We start from the raw sequence: 11,591 nt of genomic DNA on the forward strand, positions 1-11,591 counted from the left end.
GGGGTAGAAGGATTACTTTATCCTATCCCAGGTATTCCTTAAAGAGGTGGGGTTTCAAGTGTCTCCGGAAGGTGGTGAGTGACTCCGCTGACCATGCCTCAGGGCTACCTGGCCTGATGACTCCTTGCTGTCCCCAGTCCACAGGGTCGTGCTGCTGCTCCAGTTTCCACTTTTCTGCCTGCGGCTATGGAACCCTGACCTGTTCACCGGACGTGCTACCTTGTCCCAGACCTGCTGTTTTCAACTCTCTCTCTCTACCGCACCTGCTATTTCAACCTCTAAATGCCCGGCTATGAAAAGCCAAGTGACATTTTCTCCTGATTTACTGACCTGTTGCAACCTCTACAACCACTGTGATTATTATTTGACCATGCTGGTCATCTATGAACGTTTGACATCTTGGAGAAAAATCTGGCCTTAATGGCCATGTACTGTTATAATCTCCACCTGGCACAGCCAGAAGGGGACTGGCCACCCCTCAGAGCCTGGTTCCTCTCTAGGTTTCCTCCTTTCTAGGGAGTTTTTCCTAGCCACTGTGCTTCTACATCTGCGTTGCTTGCCGTTTGGGTTTTTAGGCTGGGTTTCTTTATAGCACTTTGTGACACCTGCTGATGTAAAAAGGGCTTTATAAATACAATTTGATTGATTGTATGTCCCGTCAATAAATGATCAGATCGATGCAGAAACAGAGCTCCTTGGTCTTTACGTTCCTGGAGTCACCAGTCAAAGCATCCTGGGTAAGGAATCCTTATTTTCGTTATGACACAGAATACTGTGTCGTAAACTATTGACATAACATTGTGTATCAGACAGGTATGACCACTAGAGGGTAGTGGTATGTAGGCAGGAACAGGGAACCAAAAGCTGCACACACATTTTCCAGCTGTGCATTCTTGACCTTGACGTGGCTCAGAAAATATGTCCAGATAGAATAATATTTAGTTCATTGTAGGTGTCTGTATGGAGAAATATAAAGAGTAGGACCCATTGCTAGTATGTCACTGCAGTACAGTTAATACAAGTCATTTATTTTCAAGAAAAAGACAAAGTGTTTTGATATGATTTACTCCATTCCTCACAGTCACAACCAGTCAGGTCACACCAATCTACTTTCAGTCCATACTCTCTCTCACACACACACAAAATACATTTTGATAAGCTTTAAAAAGATGGCACCATTGCCTGGACAAGGCAAGGGAGTGCTTTAAAAGGCAATTATACACAATATTTCCTTTAATGAGAAAGATAGACATGTTTTATAATATTATGATAGAATAAATCTGGTTTCTGAAGTCAGAGTGCTACTGTTAAATAATATTGCATAGTTAACGATGAGGGGGCATGGATTCTTTTGATTTTTATATGTGAGTGAAAAGTAAAATGCTGCTGACCGCATGGGGCTAATAACATGATTCCATCTCAAATCCAACCAGGATGTACGTGTTGTTACGTTATGTATGTACACTGGGTTAGCAGTGCTGCACTGGAGTTAAACACAACAATGTGTGGCAAATGAAACAATCAATTAGTCAGAGACCTCCAGACACTCATTATACTCTGTCGTCTGAAGCTTTAGAATGGGTAGCTGAAGAGGTAACTTGCAAAATCTCTTTGCAGGCAATCAGAGAAGTTAGCAGAGCTTTCCAATAAAACAATAACACTCATTCAATGAGCTATGAAGTCTTTACAGTTCCAATCCAAAAGATGCCTGACCTGTCGTTCAAACAGAGAACTTTATTCCAAACGCTGACATTCAGCTTCAAAAGAGATCCAGGGTTTGATAGAGTAGAGTAATCTCCTAGAAGAATCCTTGTCCAATATCTGTTCAGCTCAGCTGTGATTGGATCACAGCAAACAAGTCCCCAAGAGGGAATCTTCAGCTTTATTTATAAAGTGTCCAAAGATAAGTGCTGTAGTAATGGAGTCCAGGACTCGGACTGAAGTCACGAGTTTCATAACTAGACCACGAAGCAGCAGAGTGAAAGAAAACAAGATATTGTAAACCAGACATTAAAACAATTGAAGAAATTATAAAGCGTCACACTGCTGCTGCTGTCTGCCCCAATCCTACGACTGAAGTTCCCTGCCTGCCCTGGGGCTGAGCAGTCTTTTCCATCAGTCCATCATTCCATCCCTTAAACGGTGAAAGGTCCAGCCTAAAAGACCTCCTTCCATCTGTCCATCAATTAATCCATGATTTCCTTTACTTAATCCTCAGATAGACAAGCACGTCCTCTTGGTAGTCGTAACAACAGTTTCCATGTTCCCTTCTCCCCAGTCCTTTCCCAGCCTCAGTAGCTTCTGCAGGCCTTAAAGTCCTTCGGAGCCAACAGAGCCACAATTCCTGGGTCACCGGAACTCATAGATGGCTGCACTGTGTTCTGGAACATGGGTGAGGTTCAGAGACTGGTACCTGTGAAGGAGACAGAGTCAGACAGTGCTAGTTATTGCAGAAAGTCAGGAGAGGAGAGATGCATTGGCCTGTCCCAAATCAACCCCTAGTCCTTGACTTGTATCATACAGAGAACAGTTAATTCTATTTAACTTTACTGAAATAAAAATCACATAACTTCATGCCCCACAGAGCCTGGGCATGAACAACATTCTGACCTTGATAACCTGAGCAAATCAAATATTTGCAAAAACCAATCTAAATAACAAATATAATATTAATTTAGTGAAAAAAGCATCAGAACTGATGATGTACAGGAATATGTTCAAAAATTAGCAAGGCCTGGCTACATCTGAGCCAGTTATCAGTCATAACATTTTCATGAATTAACCAGTTAGTATTTAGTGTCCCGTTACCATTCTGAGCTCCTGTGGTAGTAGTAACCCTCTATGGTGGCTGTGGACTTCTGGAAGCAGATATAGTAGAAACCAGCAAAGGAAGCACCGCTGATGTCTTTAATGGTGTGATCAGGGACCAGGAACTGTTCCTGTGGAGGAGGAGGACAACAGTTAGTACATCCTTATAACAACAGTACATAGAGGAAATATTTCCAAACCTCATATGCATGTTTCAGGTTTTCCTTGGTAATGGAGGAAAAGGTGACATGCGGTCAGGTTTGAGCTTACCTTCCACCTCATGAAGATGTAGTCAGAGTTCTTCAGCTCGTCATAGTCAAACTCATCCGAGTTGAACATCTTTGCATACTGGTAGAAGGCCTGGAATTTGCCCTGGAGCCCAAATAGAAAATGGTTAAAACACACCACACAGGGTTCTTTGCTGGAACAGTACAATCTGTTTAACAATCATAACTACTGTTGTTGCTTGACAAATCTACTGATATCAGACTCAGACAGTAAAAGCCATTTATGTTACGTAGTCTGTCCACGAGAGATGAATAGCAACCCAACATCATTCATGGTGGGGGGGTGATGCCCCCACATTCTCACCAGACAAGATTAGCCTACTTCAATTGGATCTGAGGTCTTAAGCAGAGCAACGTTGGTGGAATCAGATTATTAAATAATTAGGCTAAATTAAAGATCACCTTCGACTTACCCAGTGCTTGCGATCCACATCCTCATCTGCATCCCACTTCCTGGTTAGAAACGGACGCTTCCTGCTGATGATCTCCCCAGCAAAGAACGTAGTCAGAGTGGGGTACTCCTATGGAAGAAAAACACAACAGAGAAAGAGAAACAAGTTATAGGCTGGGAATCAGAACCATGATGAAAATAAAAGGGTAAGATTCAACCTTTATTCTACCTCTTTTCGGTATGAGGTAAATCATTCTCACCTCTGTCAACCCTTTGATCTTCAAGTACCCACACAAGTATGAGGCTTCCATGGTCACATGCTGAACGAAACAAAACAACACTTCATTGTGAGGCTATACATAAGGGCTGGACATACAGAAAGATGAAAGTCAGATCAATGAAAAAATGACTTCTGCTGGAGTCTCGGGGCTGATAGGGTTAACATTACCAATGCCAGCTCTCATACCACATATTTGTCACTAGAATGTCACTTCAATTAATGATAGGGTCATCCTAAAGCTAGGTTTAATTAAGCAATAAGGCCAGAGGGAGTGTGGTATATTGCCAATATACCACGGCTAAGGGCTGTTCTTAAGCACGACGCAACACGGAGTGAATGGACATAGCCCTTAGCCGTAGTATATTGGCCATATATCACAAACCCCCGAGGTGCCTTATTGCTATTATAAACTGGTTACCAACGTAATTAGAACAGTAAAAAAAAAAATGTTTTGTCATACCCGTGGTATCAGCATTTAGGGCTTGAACCACCCTGTTTATAATGGCTGTTAGAGCACCCCTGACAAAATGTAAGATGACGCTGGTGGTAGGGCTGGGTAATATAGCAAAAATATCATACAGTATTTTTCATATTTTTGATGGTATTTAACGATATTTTATGAGTAGTGCGTGACCCTACGGTGGCAACACATACATTCTAAGTGATTTCAATTGGTCTTTCTTCATTCTGATTTTTTTATACTGTTCAATTTAACTTCAACCCAAAAATTATTTCAATCCATTTCTGCATTCCCTGCACTCATTTGAGATCATTTCGACACTGCCACTTAGGGCTGCATGATATGGGAAAGAAACGAGCCCTTATTTTTAACCAAATGTTGCCATTGCGATTTGACAGGCGATTTAGATCAAAACATCATGGAAATAGAACGATTATTATAAATTATATAGTTACAATATAATAGTGGGCACTTTGAATACAGTGTAGTTTGACATAACGAATAAAAATGCCAGGGAGGAGATATTGTGACAGGGTAGGAACGAAAGTGATGGTCAGTGTTTCCTAGGGGACCCTATAATCTTTGCCTACATTTAATGTTTCTTATGTAGCCAACATATTCATGCTTCACCTATTCCTCTTTGATTTATAATAATAATAATAATAATAATAAGCCATTTAGCAGACGCTTTTATCCAAAGCGACTTACAGTCATGCGTGCATACATTTTTGTGTATGGGTGGTCCCGGGGATCAAACCCACTACCTTGGCGTTACAAGCGCCGTGCTCTACCAGCTGAGCTACAGAGGACCACCGATACTGTTGCACAAACAACATGCTGATTTAGGCCTACAACAGCACTGGCATCAGGCTGTATTAGCTAGCTACATTTGCGCTGACTCAGTACATTTATTAGCTAGCCAGCTAACTAGCGATTAGCATTAGCTGCTAACACGATTTAGCTAAAACTTGCTAAAAAAAGACAAACTAGATGTTTGCAGATGTAAGAAACAAACTAATAGTGTAGTTATAGCACGCACGAAGCAAAGTGGAAACAACATCGTTGTCATCAACATTGTTGCATGTGCTGCATTGACCATGCAGACTGAACGCAAGTCTCGTGGTCAAGCGACAACAAATGCTTGAGTGACAGGGGGCGGGGCTAGGTCTGTGTGGAAACCGCATGGAGAGAGAGAGAGCAGAATGATTTATTTAACTAGGATGACTCAAGTAACATGTAAACTATAAAAATTGACGTTACACAAGGCATATCACATTTAACAAACATTCAAATATCGTTTTAGAAGGTAAAGTAAAAACCCAAACCGGTCCGTGCATCAATACCGGCATATAGTAAAATACCGTATACCGCCCAGACTAATACAGTGTTGGGGAGTAACATTAGTGAACGCCATGTAGTTCAACTAGTAATGTAACTACATTTTGCATTAGCTTGGTGGTAGTTGACCTAAATTCAAATCTAGGTAGTGTTTTCAGTAGTTAATTACTTTTTTGCCCTGTAGTGGTGTAGCCAACTACTGGAACACAGGACAAACATACGTACAGGTAAGCGTTTTCAGAATATACATTTTTACAAGAATCGACTGATGGTGACTCAATGTTGTTGCTAGCAAATCCCGCGACCAGGTCATCAAAACCCAACTCCGCCTCGATATAAGAGAACTGAGTTGAGGGTTCCTCAGGTATTTTTCTGGAAGCTGTCAATCATTACGTGTTTTGACATGTCAGCTAAATGACTCGTCAGCTGACTGGCAAATTAAAGTTTCATAAATCGAACTTGCCTGCAAAACAACCTCGACATCGTAGGAGTTGCCTTTGCTCTTCTGGTGTCCTCGGAACTTGGAGCCGCTGTAGAGAAGCGAGGCGACAACCCCGGGCTGGTGGGTGTTGATCGGGGGAGGCGGGATAAGCGAGGCCGAGGACGTGAAGGCCATCGAGGTGTAACGGAGGTATCCAGCGGGGACAGGCATGATTCTGGTACCGCGGGGAGGACACCGAAGGGGGTACGGAGAGCACGAATGAGGCGGCTCACCTACATCCAAATGCCTCCAAATCAGTAAGTACTTCAGTCACCACCAAGCTCCAGAAAAGTAAGGGGACTTCGACGCGGGTGCCGTAAGGCAGCAGCATCCTCCTCTCTCATTAGCTGAGGGATTTCACTGGTCTAAAACCTCGCTGCTAATTGGCTTATTTAGCGCAATGCTGTCTGGGACGTGTGAGGATGTAGTTCTTTCCGCTCTGGCACTATTCCATTCTGGTTGATTTTATAACCACTATGGAACTACGTTTCCCATGTATCTGGGAATTCTGTCGAATCTGCCATCTGTCAAATACGGAAGGTCATGCTCATGGAGAGATGAGATGCGATGCATTGCAGTGAGAGGTACGTGGAAATACAATCGTATTTCTCCAAATGGTTACTTTTAGATCAGTCAACCTTCAACTACTCTTCAGTCGTTTGTTATAGCGACAGCGATTTTTCCTGCATTTTGAATAGCGACACTATCCGGCATTCATAATTCCTGCTAGCTAACGTTAACTAGCTCGGCTAACCAAGTCAACTGCAGGTTTTGAACCCCACTTGAATTGGGAAAACTTGTTTGTTAATAACTCTTTGTGACTGACACGATGCTGAGGAATCTTGTGAGATTACACAGTCGTGTGGGGCATGCCCTCTCTCCCCCCACTGTCTGCCCAAGAAGTCAAGCTCTCAAGCTGCTGCTCTCGGTGAACTCAAAATCTTACTCCATTATCACAGGTAAGAGGTGCACCATTTGATCACCCTTTTCATCAAATATCAAGGCTCTCAAGAGTTTGCTGGTTTACAGTGATCCTGGCTATATGCACCATGGAGGTTGCACAGTTCTTGTCATGTTGAGTTTGTTATGCTCTCATCAATAGAAAGAAAGAAATTCTACGAGGACGTCAGCATATCCCACGGAGAGGGTGAGTACTGGACCGGGCAAGTGAGATACTTTCTTTCTTGATTGAAATAAGTGTCTGAGTGCTAAGAATTCAAGAACTCACTAACGTTACCTTGATTCTTGGTCTGCAGGTGGCATGTTTGAGATCAACCTGGACCAGCGGAAACTGAAGACACCAGGAGGAAAGCTGTTCACAGCCCCCAACGAAGCCTTAGCCATTGCCGTGGCGAATGAGTGGGATACTCAGAAAGACGTGCTCAAGTTCTACAGTATGCATATGGTAGGACCTTTTTAGCTTAGTACTTTTGTTTGATGCTTCATGTTGGCGGTGTCTGGAATGACACACTGTACCCCAAACAGGGCACTACTTTCACTAGAGCTTTTGACTTGGGCCCTGATTAAAACTAATGTGGAAAAAGGGTGCCATTTGAGATTTGTTCTCTCCTTCTCCAGACCACTCTCTGCAACACAGCCCTTGATAACCCTACATTCCGCAGCAAGGACCAAATGATCACCGCTGCCCTCAAGTATCTGGAGACTGACACTATCTGGTACGCAGAGGTTTTCATAGTAGCATAGGGTTTTAGTTTCTGGTGAATAAAAGTAACCTGCCTAACATAGGACCAATATGATACACAGATTCTCTCCATCAGATCATTAATGTGCATGATTGTGTAGAAATTATAACTCTGTGATTATGTTGTCTGCTTGTAGTTACAGAGTTGAGGAGCCTCCATCTTTAGTGGAGCTTCAGAATAATGAATGGGACCCTGTGCTGAACTGGATTGAAGACAGGTTAGTTTCACTTTAACATGATCATTGACTCATTTGCTGTGAGGTACCTTACTAGAAGTTCACTGGACATGTCTACTTATTTGCATGTCATCGTCAGCAAAGGAGGGAAACAGATTTGTTGCATTGTCTTGAGAGTACTTTAATTAATGTTTTCCTCTTGCAGGTACAACGTAGTCATTGGCTCCTCTACCAATATACTGGGACCAGAGATCCCACAGGCAACGATGAATACTTTCCACCAGCACCTGGGTTCCTATAACTTCTGGTCCCTGACAGGTAAAAACAGCTAAAAGACTCATTAGAGATACTCCCATCCCGTGCACATGTGCAAATTCTGAACTGTGTGTGGGTGCTAAAGGAATCAGCCTCTTGCCTAGACCAATGGAGAGAGAATCCTCAGAAGTTGCACCGCTGTTCATGATCACATCATATTGCTGAGTCTCAGTTAAATAGACAGTACACGACTGCACTAATACTATTTGCATGTCCTGTGTGTAGGACTGGAGTATGTGATCACCCAGCTGAAGTCAGTGGTGCTGGCATTTGCATTGATTGACAAACACATTACAGTGGAGCAGGCCGTGCTGCTGTCACGACTAGAGGAGGAGTTCCAGGTATGAACCCGCCACAGAATCAATACATATACAGAGATTAGAAAAGCATCTTGGCTATGTATTCAATCTCCCTGTCTGTTTCTGTCTCTTCATCTCTTACTAATGATTTATTTTCCCTTCTCTCTCTTTCCCCTCTCCACAGATCGGGCATTGGGGAAACGTACAGTGGGCTCATGATGTTGACCTGTATGAGCTGAGGGCACGTACAGCAGCAGGGGCTCTGTTTGTACATTTCTCCTCCGAGAGTTCAACGGTCAAACGCAAACTCATGCAAGACTAAGAAGGCCCTTCGGAGCTTCCCTGAGTCAAATATACAAGCTCAGACCGCACTCTAAGAGCAAAGACAACAAAGGCAGTGTACTGGCCTCTGACTGGGAAGAAATCCCAACTCCTTAGGACTTGAGTTTATCTCTGGTATTGTCCTTGGCGGAACAAAAACACATATTTTATCTGTCCTGGTCCGTGAAACAATCTGCAGTTTATAAAACGTCCTGTGTGGATTCATTTCAGTAAAGAGGAACATGTCTCCTCTGCCACTCCTTCCCTATAAAGTACAGCCAAGTACGACGATGACCATCTCTTCTACAGTGTGTTTTGAATCACTAACCAGGTTTCCATCCAACCTTTTTATGGGAGTAAAGTACATGTGCGATAAAAAATGTCATGACAGGGCTGATGGAAACAAAACATTTGTTGGCAAACTTTACAAATGTCGACAAAACTAAATATGCTAGACAAATTGGGATGTTTTTGTGTCGGTAAGATTCATTACGTGAGAAATGTTGATGGAAATGCTTTTATGCACAAATATTGATATATTAACTATCATATCGAAGTGAACTTGGAGTCACCTGATAACATGTTGTGTGGTCCAACCACTATGACTAGTCTGGAAAAAATGCAGTTTATTAGGCCATTGGTTCCCAAACGTTTTCGTCCCCCCTTAGGGGCGCACCCCACCGTTTGTGAACCACTGTATTAGGCTACAGATTAAATAAATTATGATGAACTTCACAGGGTGGTGAAAGTACAAGGTGATCCACTCAATTGATGCCCCTTTCCAATAAATATAGAGGGTCTTATTCTGGTGACATGATCATCGATGCTTGGCTGCCGTTTGACAAATAAAAATAATCTCGTTATGTAAAATGGCCTACCCCGCACTGTATTTGCGAGCTGTTTGCTAGAGCGCACGTGCCAATACCAGAGTAGGCACACTCACTATATAACGCACTTTTTTTGTGAGAAAACCATCAATAGAGTTAAATGCAATGGAAACTCATTTAACTAGTTTTTTATTCGGTACATGGGAATTTAACGCAAAAGGATTTATAGGTACATTACGTCATCACGCATCTACGTCATTGATGGAACCACATCTCTGGTGGGAAAATGCACATTTTGCTCTTATGCCGATTTTTGAATATTCGCATGAAAATTTGTCCCCAATTGAATGGAAACCTAGCTAGTTTCTCAGGGAACATTGCGCATCCACCTCTTTAAGGAATACCTGGGATAGGATAAAGTAATCCTTCTACCCCCCCCACCCCCAAAAAAAACAACAACAACAACATTTGTAAAGTGGTTATGCCACTGCTATAAGGTGAATGCACCAATTTGTAAGTCGCTCTGGATAAGAGCGTCTGCTAAATGACGTAAATGTAAATGTTATGTAAATGTGTTTCTATGGAAACAGCGAGTGTGGATAACACTCATGAGAGTAATGTTAATGCCCTGTGCCCTCTCTGTCTCAGCCCAGATGTCTCACTCACTCCCACTGTATTTATTATGTGGTGACTAGCTTGTACACGGTTGACTTTTTCTGTTGCTTCAGTAGAAATTGAATAAATCTATCAAATCAAATGTTATTTTCCACAGGCGCCGAATACAACAGGTGTAGACCTTACAGTGAAATGCTTACTTACAAGCCCTTAAACAGCAATGCAGTTTTAAGAAAAAAAGTGTTAAGTAAAAAATAAAAAATAATTAAAGAGCAGCAGTAAAATAAAATAACAGTAGGGAGGCCATATACAGGGGGTACCGGTACAGAGTCAATGTGCGGGGGCACCGGTTAGTCAAGGTAATTGAGGTAATATGTACATGTGGGTAGAGTTGAAGTGACTATGCATAGATAATAAACAGAGTAGCAGCAGCGTAAAAAGAGGGGGTGGGGTGGGGGGGACAATGCAAATAATCTGGGTAGCCATGATTAGCTGTTCAGGAGTTTTATGGCTTGGGGGTAGAAGCTGTTAAGAAGCCTTTTGGACCTAGACTTGGCGCTCCGGTACCGCTTGCCGTGCAGTAGCAGAGAGAACAGTCTGACTAGGGTGGCTGGAGTCTTTGACAATTTTTAAGGCCTTCTTCTGACACCGCCTGGTATAGCGGTCCTGGATGGCAGGAAGCTTGACCCCAGTGATGTACGCACTACCCTCTGTAGTGCCTTGCGGTCGGAGGCCGAGCAGTTGTCATACCAGGCGGTGATGCAACCAGTCAGGATGCTCTCTGGTGCAGATGTAGAACTTTTTGAGGATCTGAGGACCCATGCCAAATATTTTCAGTCTCCTGAGGAGGAATGGGCTTTGTCGTGCCCTCTTCACGACTGTCTTGGTGTGATTGGACCATGTTAGTTTGTTGGTGATGTGGACACCAAGGAACTTGAAGCTCTCATCTGTTCCACTACAGCCCTGTTGATGAGAATGGGGGCGTGCTCAGTCCTCTTTTTTTCCCTGTAGTCCACAATCATCTCCTTTGTCTTGATCACGTTGAGGGAGAGGTTGTTATCCTGGCACCACACGGCCAGGTCTCTGACCTCCCTATAGGCTGTCTCATTGTTGTCGGTGATCAGGCCTACCACTGTTGTGTCGTTGTTAAACTTATTGATGGTGTTAGAGTCGTGCCTGGCCTTGCAGTCATGGGTGAACAGGGAGTACAGGAGGGGACTGAGCACGCACCCCTGAGGGGCCCCCGTGTTGAGGATCAGCGTGGCAGATGTGTTGTTACCTACCCTTACCA

The 11,591-nt window shown here is 43.2% G+C and overlaps 2 protein-coding genes across 2 annotated transcripts; one reads left to right on the top strand and one right to left on the bottom strand.

Moving 5' to 3' along the window:
- Positions 1-998: 998 nt before the first annotated feature.
- Positions 999-6,381, bottom strand: LOC121577039 (glucose-induced degradation protein 4 homolog). The gene is made up of 6 exons (XM_041890743.2): positions 6,028-6,381; positions 3,747-3,806; positions 3,509-3,616; positions 3,079-3,180; positions 2,809-2,939; positions 999-2,413 (listed from the first exon to the last, which is right to left on the bottom strand). Exons 1-6 carry the CDS (start codon positions 6,214-6,216, stop codon positions 2,350-2,352), a joined length of 654 nt encoding a protein of 217 aa, XP_041746677.1. The 5' UTR covers positions 6,217-6,381; the 3' UTR covers positions 999-2,349.
- A 203-nt stretch (positions 6,382-6,584) lies between these two features.
- Positions 6,585-9,661, top strand: LOC121577032 (ATP synthase mitochondrial F1 complex assembly factor 2-like). The gene is made up of 8 exons (XM_041890729.2): positions 6,585-7,004; positions 7,148-7,192; positions 7,302-7,450; positions 7,624-7,721; positions 7,885-7,965; positions 8,129-8,241; positions 8,464-8,579; positions 8,722-9,661. The coding sequence occupies exons 1-8, from the start codon at positions 6,875-6,877 to the stop codon at positions 8,857-8,859; spliced, it is 870 nt and encodes a 289-aa protein (XP_041746663.2). The 5' UTR covers positions 6,585-6,874; the 3' UTR covers positions 8,860-9,661.
- The last annotated feature ends 1,930 nt before the right edge of the window (positions 9,662-11,591 follow it).

The sequence above is a fragment of the Coregonus clupeaformis genome, chromosome 1 (genome assembly GCF_020615455.1).
Source record: "Coregonus clupeaformis isolate EN_2021a chromosome 1, ASM2061545v1, whole genome shotgun sequence".
Lineage (NCBI taxonomy): Eukaryota > Metazoa > Chordata > Actinopteri > Salmoniformes > Salmonidae > Coregonus > Coregonus clupeaformis.

Bases quoted from the DNA above. Each gene is read 5' to 3' on its own strand.
- LOC121577039 (XM_041890743.2), bottom strand. From the start codon at position 6,216: ATGCCTGTCCCCGCTGGATACCTCCGTTACACCTCGATGGCCTTCACG. The intron at 3,807-6,027 runs GCAAGTTCGATT...TGTTTCGTTCAG, and splicing joins ATGTCGAGGTTGTTTTGCAG to CATGTGACCATGGAAGCCTC. The intron at 3,181-3,508 runs GTAAGTCGAAGG...TTTGGGCTCCAG, and splicing joins ATGTGGATCGCAAGCACTGG to GGCAAATTCCAGGCCTTCTA.
- LOC121577032 (XM_041890729.2), top strand. From the start codon at position 6,875: ATGCTGAGGAATCTTGTGAGATTACACAGTCGTGTGGGGCATGCCCTC. The intron at 7,722-7,884 runs GTACGCAGAGGT...GTCTGCTTGTAG, and splicing joins CTGGAGACTGACACTATCTG to TTACAGAGTTGAGGAGCCTC. The intron at 7,966-8,128 runs GTTAGTTTCACT...TTCCTCTTGCAG, and splicing joins CTGAACTGGATTGAAGACAG to GTACAACGTAGTCATTGGCT.